A 14,804-nucleotide genomic window follows, 5' to 3' on the forward strand; every position below is an offset into this window, starting at 1 on the left:
ACTGCCTGAAAACCTGAGGGTCAGGTGGACTTCCTAAGCAATGTGGAATGAGAAGAATCACCAAAAATCAGTCTGAGGTCCACCCTATTAGACTACTATTTATTAGATTTATATTCCATATTTCCCAAGACGCTCAAGGCAGCATACATTCCACTCCATCCCCAGTTTTATCCCCGCCACAACCCTGTCAAGTAAATTGGGTTGAGAGATAGCAACTTGCCCAAAGTTATCTAGTGAGCTTCTGTGACTGAAGGTGGACTTGAACCTAGATTTCCACTACCTTAACTACAACATAAGACTGCACCTTAAATATTATACTGCACATCTCTCTCCCAAAAACCTCTTCATCCCATACTGTTTAAGGGAGCCCTCCACTCTCTAGGGAAGATTTTTGGGGAATGCAGATGATTGCAGGGAGAAGAAGACAATAAACCTTTTTCCTGTTTATTGCCAATATCTCACTTCTGAATATGAAAAAGGCAAAATGTTGGTAATGAATTCCAGGGAGTAAACTGTTAATCTGTTGCAGGAAAAATCAATTGAAACTCTTATGGTACTTTAAAGACTCAAAAAACTAGTACTATGCTAATGTCTCAATAAATCTGTTTAGGTTTTAAAGTGCCACAACTTTTTCCCAAGACTTCCAAATCTTTAAAGTGCTATAAGACTGATAAAAACAACTAGTGGTATTTTTCAATGATGGGACCAATAAACTACTTAGTCTAACAAAGTGCTTGGACTCAGAAGAATGTGAGCAACTTCTAGCTAAAAGGCTTGTATTTTAATCATTTTCCTAATTTCCAGTTTCCATATCTTTTCATTTTTGTAATGCTTGAAAATCAGTCAAGGCATTTTTTAAAAATTACCTGCTGTACATTGGTGAAGATGCCTCCCAAAGGAGCAGTATTCCCAGCTGCCATTTTAGTTTATGATCTATGGGCCGTCATACAATGTTTGGGCAAGTATCAACCTTTCTCTTTCATTAACAGGCATCCAATAAGTCTGAGACGTGGCATAACCTGTGGAGAAAGGACATAAAGCATTGGCAAGTGGATCAGAGAAATGGCAGGAAATTGTAGCTACAGCTGTGATGATTACGAGCTAATGGAAAGTAAGAGCCACTGTTCAGAATCATGCGACACTCTTATGCATGACATTGAGTTCTAAATTAATTATAAACACTCAGAAAAGGAACCTGGATATTGCTGTGGACAGTTCAGCAACTTGCTTGGCTCATATTGCATACGGCTGAGTGTTAGGATGTACAAGGAATGCATAGCACAGTAATAATTTAATAATTCAGAAAGTCATGTGCCATCATAGTTGCCGGTCCCATGAAGTAATGAGGGGAATGGGAGTGAATGCCCACTGGATGATCCTGAGAGTTAATTGAATAGACTGGGGAATGAAACAAAGTGAGATCCCACAACAGATGTTTGCAAATAACAATAAAGGGAACAAATAATACAAGAGTTAAATGGCAGCCATTTATAGCTAATCAGAGGCATAGCTGAGTAATCTCTCCATTTGTGTAATCCTTATGTAGTCACTGGGTCTCACAGAGCAGCAACTAGTCTCTGAATAGCTGTCTTGGGATTTTTTGACTGTTCTTCAAAATAGTTGCAGAGTACATAGAATTGCTTTATCTTTGATTTAAAAAGGACTTGTGAAAGTATTTTTTGTTTCCCCACTGGGCTAGATTTAATTATTTTATGATTTGTTTCAAGATCAGGTGCTGATCAATTTTTAGTTTGTATTTCCGTAAGTTGATTAGAGGAGGCCAGTTAATAACTATAGATAGTTTTCTCTAGAAGAATCAGGAGCTATTATTTTCTTTAGAAGAACAGCAACTGTCCCACAGCAATGGAGTTGTTTGTTACAAATGGACACATTACACTGATTGTAAAGACTTTCCAAGTAAGCAAATTACAAGGTTAAATAAATTTAATTATACACATATGTTTTAGATTTCTAGTTTGCCGACCTGAACCAGAAATAATTTAGAGTTCTTAAAAGGCCATGCAATCAGCTCATCTAAAAGCATCACTTCATTATATAGCAACTGTTAAAAAACATATCTATACAAGTTTGTAAAGTCCTGGACTGTGTGAAGAATTTTATGAAATGCTTAAATTAAGACAGTAATAGCTTTGCTGGGCAAGAAAAACTTCCCTTGGGCAACAATAGATATTGTCTAGAAGACCAACACTATTTTATTATAATGCTCTAAAGGTAAGAATACTTGAGTGGAGCTCTGTTCTTGATGACCATAGAGACACAACCATACAGTTTTCTACATTATATGCAACTATAGCTAACTTTAATTTTTAAAAATGCATTCTATTTTTAGTTTTGATTCACTTAAAAACTTCCAAATAAGGTTTATAATAGTGTGGCCTGCTGTTGATAAATTATTTCATCCTAAATAGTACTAAGAGAAGCTTCATAAACTTTAGAGATATTGCTCTGGGGATGTCATCTATAGACTTCTTGCACTAATGATAATGCTGTCAATGATAGCACCCCAATTCGGAAATATCCTCCTCCAAGAGATACAAGTGGCACAAATATTATAATCGTTCAAGTGCTACATTAAGACTTACTTGTTCTGGCATTTTAGAAGGTCATATTATTATAAGTCATCCATTTATACCACCGTATTCCCATAGGACTTTCAGTGGTTTTACAAGAATACACAAACAACTAAAACATCCGCATTCCTTTTAAAAAAAGAAACCTTAAAAACATGCAAGAGCCAAACTCCACTCCCCCCCAAAAACAGGTGTGAGGTCCCAAATGTCCTCTGGAAGAGCTCTGTTTTCAGCTGTTTCTGCAAGGTAGCTAATGTCAGATTACTCTAAGATTAGTCTTAGATTAATCTAAGCTCTAGTGGGAGGCCATTCTAGAGAACTGACGCTGCTACAGAAGGGCAGTGTCTCCAAGCCTCACCACTGCCAAACCTCCCAAAAGTGGGGAACTACCAGCTGCTTTTTCCAGCAAGATTGAATTTGTCAGGCCAATTCTAGTTTGTGAACGCGGTCCTGAAAACAAAAATTAAACATTGGTCTCCTATCCACTTATATCATTTTAGATACTAATGCTCAAAGTACAACTCCAGAGCTTTCTTTTACATAATACCACTCATTTAGCCAAAGGTATTCATATCCCTAACATCTGCTTATGATCTTATTTTCTTTGCTGTTGATATGTTCTCTCCCATGTGCTGAAACAGCAAATCTTGAGATTCAGATGTTGTATTCTGACAGGTTTGTTAGAGATTCCCACCAACATTCCTGATAGGATTAGAAAATCATGTATTTTGCAGGCACTGCACAAGTTCTAATATTTTAAAATATGAAGCATTATTATTATGCAAGTTTAATTCTATGAAGTTTGCTATTGTCAATTCTGACTGGCAATAGGTTTCCAGAAACTCAGGCAAAGATCTTTCTTTTCTTAAAATTCTGAAGATACCACGCAATAAGACTATCATGTTTCCTTTCCCATTCCAATAGCCACGTTCACTACTTTATAAAGTGCAGCAACTAACGTTAAACCTAAGGCTTTTACAACTGCATAGCAGAGAAAGGAAAGACTTTATAATATTAGGTGGGGAAAAAAATAAATAAAATGTGTTCTCTTCCTATTTTTGGAAGCTTTTATCTCATACCTGTTTGGAGACATATACACTGTCCTAAACTCATTAGAGGAGGAGTGGGATAAGAATGTAGTAAATGACTAATAACATAAATGGATTTATAAGGAGTCTCCTACTTGAGCACACAGCCCCCAAGGCATTCTCAGACTTCTTCACTGGCATCCACAAGCCATCCCACCCAAAGACATTTTTTTGCAAATTGCACACTTGAAAGTTGGAGTTCAAAGAAAGAAAAGGCAAGAACAGTTGAGAGCATGGTGGGGCTCATTGTGGAGTGTTAGAGTTTGTGGTGATGTGCTGAAAATGTGTGGCAATAGGACTGGGAGGAAAAAATCAGTGGCCAGTATATTATACATCATGCTCACAAGCTAAGGTTCAAATGGTAACTGTTCTAAATGGCAGCAATTTAATCATTGAAAATTTGTCCATGATGGGTACTTGGAACTGCAGGCACTCAGAGGATAGAGAGAAGGAGCCGAAAAAGAGTATCACTAACAATAGTACATAGAACTGTGGAAACCCCACCCTTGATACATAAATCCTGAGATAATGGCCTAGAGTGTAGGAAGCAGGAAAGGGACAGCTATGAGATCAGGAGACAAAAGGGTTCTGTGAGAAGCAGTAGCAATAGAGGTGTTTTTTTGTTAACGAAATGAAGATTTTTAGATGATGATTGGGAACTTCTCTTTAAAATAGGGTTTCTATCTGTTTTTCCTGGTAGAGCTCCTGTGTCTTGATAAGCAGAAATCGAGAAAATGATGCTTAGAAATATAGGAAGCTGCCCTATTTTGGGGGGGGGGGGTCATTTAACTTAATACTGTCAACATTAACTGATATAGTCCTTCAAGGTTGCAGGCATGAGTTTTTCTAGCCCGACTACGAGATGCCAGGAATTGACCCATGAGGTACAGAGTTAAGAAACACAGATGAGTTCCTGATATGCATACTTCTATTAAATAACCGATTGACAATCAATGTATTAATAAATGTGTTAATTTATTATTATGTATTTTGACACTTCTTCTAAAAATTGTTGTTAATGAGCCAGATGGGCCACTGGCCTAGAAAATACACAACTTACAGAATAGTTACTGATTCTTAAGGCATATTAGTCTTGCTTGCAGTTTATCTTTCTCTCATATGAACTGATATTCTCTTACTGATTACCCAGACTCTTATTTGTATATCGGACCATTTTGCATTCAGACTATGGGCATATCATATTTTTATTTTGCAATTATACACTGCTGAATGCAGTAGGAACACTGTTTGTAATTTAGGTTTTTCAGACCTATGGTAATGAACAAGGAAAAGCAACGGGAGGAAGAAGAGGACAGATTTGATTAGAGACAGACGTCACTCGCAAATTATAGGTTGTTGGTGCCAAAAGGAAACAAGGAGAGAGGGACTGAATATGCGACATGGCAAGAAACAATTGCTCAAAATCTCACATTGTGCATATCTGAAGTTCAGATCTGACCCTGATGAGAAATGGATGAAGACATACAGCATGCACAGAGGGACAAGAGAGAGATAATTTTTACATTTACTATGGTAATAGGAATTGCCTTCTGTGAGTAGTACCGGAGCTCACACCCACCTCACAACCACACCCTCTGAAATGGAAGTGTTGGCCACTAATTCCAAATATGCAGAGCTAATGATAGAAATGTACCTTACACTTCTTCAAAGACAGTCTATTCTTTGTTACTTCTACATTTTCTGTCACTGAGACCTGCCATTGAAAATACTTTCCAGAGCTGAGTCTTACCTCAAATAAAATCCTTATGAGCAATAAGGAGATGGTGATTCCTTGCCTGAGGGGATGCACTGGTTCTCGTCTTGTCAGAGGACTGCAGATTTAACGAGCAGGATGCTACTTGCACTTCTTTTGGCATGCCAGAAATACTGGATCATATGCTGCTGAGAGGTGGGAGTGTACATACACTTCTCTCACACACATATGTGTGCCTCAGCCCCCTCTTTTCTCTCTTGTATTTGCTGAACAATTGTAAGGCACACTTACATCCTGCAGTCTACTACCCTGAGAGATACTTAGAATACCCTTTCTCGCAGAAAAGGTCTGACACTCTGATGACTGGAGGCTAAAAACTCTTCTACAACAAGGCAGAGAGAAGAGGAAAAGCTCTTCTAAATGGATCCTATCATGGAAACCTGGGCTCTGCTACATGGGGGAAATCTCTGCCTTGCACCTGGTAATGTCAGGGTAATGGAGATGCTGGATCAGAATGGGAGGGAGACAGGAGTGGGGGTGGGGAGGAAAAGAGGTTATACAGTACCTTGCAGCTGCTGAGAAGGAGAGCTGCTTGCCTCCAGCCAGGGGTCCACAGAATGCACACTGCTGCAACTGCCCTTTTCTTGCCCTCCTTCCTCCTGCTGAAGATCACTCAACATGTGTCCATTTCCCTGCTAGTGGCTCAGGTAGGGCGGCTGTGCTAAGACACCTCCTCCTCTTCAGTGCAGCAGCTTTCTGTTCCTACTGCAGGCAGCCATCCAGTGCTACGGGCTCTGCTTAGAGACGAGCTGCACATTGGCTGCTCCTCTCCTTTATTTGAAATTCTGTGTGATGGTGAGCTGCAAGGCTATGAGTCACTCGCTGTTTTTTGCAGAAGCAGACAGCAGCTGAGCAAGTGGCTATTCTGGAGAGGGAGGTTGGAGGGAGGGTCACAAGTAGCCTCTCTGATACAGTGACATTGGCATCACTGTGCCTAATTAGCATGGTACTGGGCTCACCCTATGCACTTTATGGGTAGGCAACACAGCATACACTCATTTATGCTTTCATGTATTCTCCCAGTTCCACATAGTTGTGTGTGTGTGTTGTATTTCAGTGTACAGTGTTCCATATATGATGTGAGAGCTATCACGGTCTTTGATTAAGCTGCTGCCAGAGAATCACTGAATGTTGCTTCCTCTTAGGAATTCTTTAGTTGCCTATCTCAATCTGCACTCCCCACCATGTACCATGAGGGATAAAAATACCTTCAGGGTTGCTGTAAGAATGATCACTGGACGATGCATGCGCAGCATTTAAACATGTGTAACAGTTTCATTTGTAATACAAATAATCAACCAATTACAGAATTATACTGACATGTGCTGTAAACAATAGAAAATTCTTGCTGATAGACTATAAATGCATTCACATGCATAGGTGTACATTTAAAGCAGCTTCTAGTTTTAACCTGATACTGAAGCCAGGTTAGAAGTTACGGAAGGGAGGGTATTTTGATTATCAGTTGTAATAACAAATCAGTCCTTCATACTGGCCAGACAATACTTGTTTTGTCTTTGTTGTTAGAATCTAATTATTCATGCAGTTTTGCCCCCTTGGAAATTAGAGCTGGTAATTTGACCCTCAGCTATTTTCTCAAAAGGATATAAACAGAAATGACAGGAGCAACTGTTGGTGCCTTATAATAACTCATCTAACAAGAAAAGCCTTGACATGAAGACTCAAAATTTTTCTCTAGGAACAGATGAAGCAGATCACATATTAAGGATTCTAAGGGCACTTCCACCTGTCATTGCTTTTGCATTTTACATTTACTCCCTAATCCTCTGGAGAGCATTTCTACACAAGGCAATTCAAGACTTCTGTGAATCCCAGAGGTTTGGCAGGTGAACCAATCTTCTTCTGACTCAAATGTAACCCAGATCACAGAAAAAAAGTTGTCAGTCTTTTTACAGCGATGAAACTCTCAGAGTAACCATTTCACCATTGGAGGAATTCTGCTTTACCTCTCCTTCTGGCTCCTGAGTTTCAACCACATCATAGGCCCTTTAACAGGTGTGCTGAGATGCGGTGGACTGGTCTGTTCCTGTTTCTCTTTGACGGAAATGTGTTAGACACGCACAGCAACATGCGCCTGGGCTTTTTTTTTTTTAATTCTTTCCTTTTTGCATTGAGTGAAGGGATTTGGGATATTCCAGTGGAACGGAAACTTTCAATTAAGGTAGAAGTGCCTTTTCCATAACTTTCTTTGGCCTAAAAGGTATGATTTTATTTATAACTTACTGTTTCTTTTTTCCCACCACTGCAGTCTGCAACCATGGTCTGAAACATTGGGAAAGGGGTTTTTTTTGTGTGCCTTCGAGTCAGTGTTGACTCTTGGTGACTGCCTGGATTAATCCCTGCAGTTTTCTTGGCAAGATTTCAGAAATGATTTGCTATTGCCTTCTTCCTAGGGCTCAGAATATGTGACTGGGCCAAGGTCACCCAGCTTGTTTTGTGTCTAAGGTGGGACTAAAACTAACAGTCTCCTGGTTTCTAGCCAGGTGCCTTAACCACTATCCCAAACTAGCCCTCTGTTGGGAAAATGGTTGGCTGAAAATCTGATGACATGCTATTTTCACAGCTTTCAATGGGACTTTTAATAATATGAGGAATAATGTATGCTAGCCAGACAGCATCAACCCACAAAAATCATGGTGTTTTCCTGAATGGCGGGGGGGGGGGGAGGGAAATTACCAGACAAATGTTCACAAAGAATTCTAAAAATTAACTCCACTTCCTTTTGGATGGAATGGAGATTTTTGTTATTGTTGCTCTAGACCTAATGTTACTTTGCATGGTGCACTAATTGAATGATACATTTTTGCATGCTGTTATTGGTCATGTGGAGGGAGAGCACTGGTTGTGATCTCAGCTCCTAAGGTCAGCAGAGTGATCATTGGTGGGTTACTTTCAGACTACTTTGGAGAGAGTAGAGAGTGGAAATGAAGCCTGAGAAAATGTCCTCAGAAGTGGTTTGAAGGAGATCAGTGATTGTCATTCAAAGACTTGAGATACTAGTAACAAGGAATGAAAATAACTGCTTGTCCTGAGCTCCTGCAGGTCCTGTAATAACCCTCACCAGAAAAAACAAAAATAAAAACAGGCTGGTGCTTTGCATGACTGCTAGTGCAGAGCAGAAGAGAAGGGAACACTGACAAAATGCACCTCAATTTCACCCTGCTCCTTTTGTCTGAGTTGCACAAGACAGCTTACAAAGCTGTCAAGCTAGAATTTCCTTCAGAGATCTGAAGCTCAGGAGACAGGAGTAGGGATCTTTCCAATGAGGAAAGAAAGCCACTGGTTTCCCAGGAGTTTCAACTAACTAAACCAAGCTGCAGCTGAATCAGAATAAATTAGCTCAGCTCTTTGGCACTGTTGGCATCATGAGTACACAGAAATCTAGTGTGTTTCCAGATTAGTGCAGAATCACATGGAGAAGCACCCAGGTGTTTCAGGGACCAAGAAATTATCAATTTTCCTTCAGCTAATTGGTTTATTATTTCTTCTCCCCATTTTTTAATCTCTTTTCCTAAAGCTTGCTAAATGCTTTATTTTTATATTATGCTCATTAATATGGGACCCGAGCTCTTACTATTCTCTGCTTGTTGTGACTGTAATTTAGATAATACGGATTATGGATAAAATTAGTGGATATAATTATAAACTGTTTGGGGTGGTGCACTATAAATAAGTATACATAGTTTCCATACTTCATTGATATAAATAGTGAGCAATTTCTAAGTAAGCAATTTCAGACACAATTTAGTGGCAGCTGATTTTTAATTTTTAAAACTGCACATTTTAAAATGGGGCAAGGGAACCTGTGGTCCTCTACGTGTTGAGGGCCAGTATGCTCAATGGTTATGAACGAGAACTGTAATTTTGCATCATCTAGAAAGCTGCAGGTTACCCGTCGCTATATAACCAGAAGACAATAGCAAAATTAAAATGGGAAGTACACAAGAACAGATGAATATGGTCATGAATATTAAAATTATAGAATTGTGGTTTACAATGGATGTAAATAAAAGAAAAAATGATTGAATTTTTCTTAATATAAATAATAATCTAGTTTTGACTTGCCGTTATAAATCGGTTTTTTAAAAAAGGGAATCCTGAGACTTTGCTGCAGCCATTTTACGGCTAGGTTTATGGAGCAAAGTAAGCCATCCGAAATGCATGAGCCCTACTTACTGTTCTGGAAAGCACTGAAAGTCCTCTTCCCAAGCTCTCTGCACATGCTTAAAGATATTATGCCAGGTAGTGGGGGGCTAATACCGCCGTAAAAATCACTTTCAGGCTTAAGTTCACAGACACCCAGAAACTGCTGAAAATTTGGTTCCAGCGACTTGGGGCATCGCTTGCTATTCGGATGCCGGGGGGGGGGGGGGAGTATTTCTGAGGGTGTTTTTTGTTCGAAGTGGCATGGAACTATTATGAGCTTTGGCTATTCCTCATGGAGAAGGAGGGCTCTGATGGCTTTGGGAAAATTTACAAGACCGCGAGGTCGCCGTTACAAGGAACTAAGCCGACGGCGCGGGGCGGCTGGGAAGGTACGATACGAGACCAGGAGCGGGACTAACTCCCTCCATTTGGCGGAGCCAGAGGACACTCTCTACAATTTTGTACGTGCTCTATGGTAACGCGGAAGCGACGAAAGGACTGTGTACCTTGTTTTCTATCTATGGTGGAGTTGCATCGGTTTCCAGAGGCGGGTTTAAGGTTTTTCCAGGTGGTGGAGGGGCTGCGCGAGCGTTACCATGGTTACCTCCAGGCCGGCTGGCGCTGCCTGTATCATGTGCTTGTTGCTTTGTCTTTCCTGCGCCAGGCTTCCCTTTCCTGTCACAGAACGCAAGGAAACCTGGTAATTTCTGTACAGTACTCTGCGGCCTCCTTAGGGTAGGTAAAAAATTTCCTCTGGGCTTCTGTCGCTGAGGGTTCGTTGGAGGGGTTAAGTGGAAGAAGGGCTGCTGCCCCTTGCTTAAATAAGAGGGAGGTGCCGGGTTGGATAATTGTGGTCCCTGTCACGCGCCTCCATGTGAGTATTGCAACATTTGGTTTAGGAAGTGCCTGACTTGGCCTTGAAGCCTGAATCAGTTTAGCTCCAGATTGTGCTTGGCGGTTCTAAGTCTTTGCACAGAGAGGTTTATTTCAATCACTTTTTCACTGGGCTTTGACTATTTCTCAGGCAGGGATTGTGGTTCGCCAATCTCTGCTTTCATGAGCATGTTGGTTAACTACAGTTCTTTTGAATTAGCATGTGTTGAGATATCTAAATATGGCTTGATTTTTTGGTTCCCAAGAAATTATCATTATTTCTTTTTTTTCCCCTCTGTCTTTGCAGATGGCACCCTCTGTGCGCAAGAAAGTAATGCTTCAGAGCCTAGCACAGTTACTACGGGATTCTGGTGAGGTTCTAGTGGTGTGGAGAACTCTATTTTGAAACATTTGGAAAATGGTCTTAGCTCTACTCAGGATGGAAATAAATATGGACAACCTTGGGTTTGCCTTGCTCTTTTGTCATGGGATGTACCTATGCAATTACTGCTTAAATTAATAATAATGGTTGCATATTGAAGCTGTAGGTTCAGGTGCAGCAGAGTTTTAGATTGGAGAAAACAATTAATTGAACTTTCATGGTTAGTGTTACTGAGCAAAACACAATGAGTGTTTTTTTCACAGTGTGTACTTGTAATAGATATCCAAGCTAATCCAAACTATGATGCATGTACTAGGTTAAATGGAGATATATTAGAACCAGGTTTTGCCCATGTATTCTTTTGAATAACTTTCTCCAGGGATATGCTTTTCACTCTGTTCATTCTTCACTGAGGCAAATTCTGTTAGCTGTGTTTGGGCAGCACAATGAAACCCAATTGCCCAACTGCTTTTTGTGGTTAGCTTATAGTTCTCTGATTGGTATGAACCCAGAAAATTGGGTTAGATCAATAAACAGTGTTTCATTTAACTTAGTATAACTGTACTTACACCTTTATGTTTTCTGAAAGGTTCTGAAGTATAGGCTCCAGACTTCCCTAAGTGCCATTTCCCAAAGAATAAATGTTGTTTCATCTCTGCAAAGCATTTCTGTTGATGGTGCTTCTCATATATAGGAAATTTAATTGCAGTTTTTCCAGTTATCCAGCTATGCAATCTGGGACAGTTCCCCCAATCATTGTAGTGAATGTAATACTTTAAGTATATAAGGGGGTTGTAGTTCAGGAGAGTGGAATATGCTTTGTATATCACTCTGTGGAGTGTGTAGAATAAGATCTTTGTTTCTAGATAACATCAGTTGAAATCTGTAGTTTGCACCCTATGCTTTTAAATGTGAGACTTTATGCCAAGTATAGCAGTAGATCTTGACTCTCCAGACACAACCCAGTATTCAGAAATTTGTTTAAAGTAAAAGTCCACAGATAAAACATGGCTTTATTGCATATAAGGTAGAAGACACACACACAGAAGTCAAGTGCAGTCTTTCTCTTTCACTCTGTATGTCCAGGGTTTAAATGTTAGGCCTTTCCTTCTTGCCTTTTCAATACAATGATAAAGTGTGGCTCTCTTTCCAGCCTTATGGTTGGGAGGCATCTGCTTAGTATGTATATAATGTTTCTGTCTAGCCTAACAACTAGTTAACTAACAACTAGTTCCTCCCTTGCCAGCTTCATCCCTTACATCAAGGGTGGCAAATATGACACTTTTACATTATATTATTAACTTTTCCTTTATGCAGTTATTCTATGCAGTGAGTATACATTGATCTGTTAATGTTAATCTTTTTTTTTTCTTCAGGGGACTTGATTCTAGATGGTACTAGCACCCTGACCTTATTCACTTCCACACTTCAGATTCTCAATCAGATCTTTGAGCAGTATCTACTACCACGAAACCAGAATCATGGCTTCATTGCACTTTCATCACATCCTGCTGAAACATCTGCTATTCTTCAAGCCCAGTTTCTCTTTGATGTCTTGCAAAAAACTCTCTCACTGAAGGTGTGTCCTGAAATGTGAGGTTCTGTGCAGTAGATAATCTGCTTTGGGAAAAAGCTTATACCTTGCAGTGGGGATACTTGGGTTGTATTGATATAACTGTATGTTACAACTGTGCTGTATAATTATGATGCAGTAAAGGATCTGTGGTCTTCAGATGTTGCTGAACTGCAACTTTCAACAACTCCAGCCTACATAACCAATGGTGAGGGATACTGAGAGTTGCAGTTCAGCAATATATTTGATTGATTATGTGTCATCAAGTCATTTTCGACTCTTAGCAACCACAAAGATAGATTTTCTCCACCAACTTCTAGACCGCCATATGTTCCCCAACCCAGAAATTTGGATCAATGCTGTTGAAATTCCATCTTAGAAATGTTAACTTTGCTTTCACATAGGACATTTTGTTTCAAATACTCTGAAATCTTAACAATCTCTTTACTAACATCAAGCACTGAGAAGCATCACAAATTGCAAATCTAAATAAAAATGTGAGAAAAGGGAAGGATCCCTAATGCAAATTGGTAAAGAGTAAATTAAACTAGATAGTATAAAGCTCTTCATGGCTGTTCTTTAATCTTAAATATTCAGAGTTGAGGGAAATTATTAGCCCATGAAATCCTCTTAGTCTGAATTAGGTTATTAGTCCATTTAGTCTACTGACTAGTCCTAGCTCTGTGAGATCTACAGGGAAGCATACTGCATAAAATCTTTTTAAGAAGCAATGGTGATTCAACTGGACTGGTTCAGCTCCTTCCTCCAAGGCTGATCCCAGTCGGTGTTGATAGGGAGTGAGAGGTCCAACCCACAGCCCCTACTTTGTGGGCTGCCTCAGGGTTTGGTGCTCTCACCGCTTCTATTTAACATCTACATGAAACCATTGGGTGAAATCATCTGGCACCATGGGATGAGATATCATCAGTATGCTGATGATACTCAACTATGTATCTCCATCTCAGGTGACCTAAGTGATGCTGTGGCTACCCTTTCGCAGTGCCTGGAGGCTGTAGGGGCCTGGACTGGGGACAACAGGCTTTAACTGAACCCTGGTAAGACAGAGTGGCTGTGGGTACAGGGAGCCTCAAGATCTAGGAGCTTATCATCCTTGGTTCTGGATGGGGTTGCACTACCCTAGACAGATCTGGTGCATAATCTGGGGGTGGTCCTCGACTCATGACTCCTGTTTGAAGAGCAGCTGGCAGTCATGGCTAGGAGGGCCTTTGTGCAACTCTGTGTTGTGCGTCAGTTACGCCCCTTCCTGGATCAGGAGGCCCTCTGCACGACCACTTATGCCCTAGTCACCTCCCGTTTGGATTACTGCAATGCACTCTACATGGGGCTACCCTTGAAGAGTATCTGGAAGCTACAGCTGGTGTAAAATGCAGCAGCATAGACAGTTTTGAACGCCTCAAGGGGGCACATATAACACCTCTGTTATGTGAGCTGCATTGGTTGCTGGTTTGCTTCCGGGACCAATTCAAGGTGTTGGTTATTACCTTTAAAGCCCTTCATGACACAGGACCTCCTCAGGTTATCTGAGGAGCCATCTTGCCCCCATTATGTGAGCCCACCCCACTTGGTCTGGCAGAAGGGGCATGTTGCAGATTCCACTGGTCAAGGAATTTCGGCTGGTGGGGTCTAGGAAGAGGGCCTTTTCTGCTTTGGTCTCCACCCTGTGGAACACCTTACTACCTGAGGTGCAGGCTGCCCCCAGTCTCATGGCTTTCTGGAAAAGTGTGAAAACTTGGCTATGCCAGATGACCTGGGGGCCTGATGGGGGCTCGCATTGTTGGAATTGGCTGGTGGAATAATTGATACTGCTCCCCCATCATCTTGAATTGTATATAGTTTTTTTTAATAGAGAATTATTTTTTAGCTAATTTTAATATGGATATTTATATTTTTACTGTTTTGGATTTTAATTGTTAGCCGCCCAGAGTCACCCTCTGGAGGAGATGGGCAGCATATAAATTTAATAAATAAATAAAATAAAAATAATGAAATTGCTTTAAGTAGGCTTATTTCACAAAAAAAAGTATGGAAGTTGATGATGTCCTTGATGAAATTACAATATGTCTAGAGTGTTCTCTGTTCTGTTGTTTAGAAACTACTGTGTGGGCAACAGCAGTTTCTGCCAGGTCTAGCTGGCATAAGACTGAGGAGGTGGTGAACAATTGGCAAAGGAACTAGCTTCCTCTTGGCTGCAAGTATATATCCATGCCATCTGTTCAAGCAGACAAAAAGCAGATTGGGGATTTGGGATGTGCTGGATTTTCTGTTCGTGAATGTTTAGCAATTTGGTCTTAAGATAACTGAAGAGATGTGTAGTGGTAAATAACAAGGCAAAGTG

At 40.4% G+C, this 14,804-nt stretch overlaps 2 protein-coding genes across 7 annotated transcripts in view; one reads left to right on the forward strand and one right to left on the reverse strand.

The window, feature by feature from the left end:
• The window catches only part of SLC4A3 (solute carrier family 4 member 3), a 51,790-nt gene extending 45,210 nt beyond the window's left edge, over positions 1-6,580 (reverse strand). The window contains exons 1-2 of one of the 4 annotated variants that reach the window (XM_088146324.1): positions 5,959-6,580; positions 867-1,019 (exon numbers count right to left, since the gene is read on the reverse strand). In XM_088146324.1, coding sequence (XP_088002450.1) covers positions 867-920 — 54 coding nt within the window. In that variant the 5' untranslated portion in view covers positions 921-1,019; positions 5,959-6,580. Of the gene's footprint in view, positions 1-866; positions 1,020-5,429; positions 5,552-5,958 lie in introns of those variants that run through there. The other 3 variants (XM_088146322.1, XM_007438418.3, XM_088146323.1) reach the window with 3 other exon arrangements.
• The window catches only part of STK11IP (serine/threonine kinase 11 interacting protein), a 34,824-nt gene continuing 25,704 nt past the window's right edge, over positions 5,685-14,804 (forward strand). For 2 of the 3 annotated variants that reach the window (XM_088146326.1, XM_088146328.1), the window contains exons 1-3: positions 5,685-5,874; positions 10,801-10,864; positions 12,252-12,454. In XM_088146326.1, coding sequence (XP_088002452.1) covers positions 5,848-5,874; positions 10,801-10,864; positions 12,252-12,454 — 294 coding nt within the window. In that variant the 5' untranslated portion in view covers positions 5,685-5,847. Of the gene's footprint in view, positions 5,875-9,875; positions 10,356-10,800; positions 10,865-12,251; positions 12,455-14,804 lie in introns of those variants that run through there. The other variant, XM_088146327.1, reaches the window with a different exon arrangement.

Source organism: Python bivittatus, unplaced genomic scaffold (assembly GCF_059951505.1).
Source record: "Python bivittatus isolate LINGU-HERP-01145 unplaced genomic scaffold, Pbiv_v1 ctg000480_np1212, whole genome shotgun sequence".
NCBI classification, from domain to species: domain Eukaryota; kingdom Metazoa; phylum Chordata; class Lepidosauria; order Squamata; family Pythonidae; genus Python; species Python bivittatus.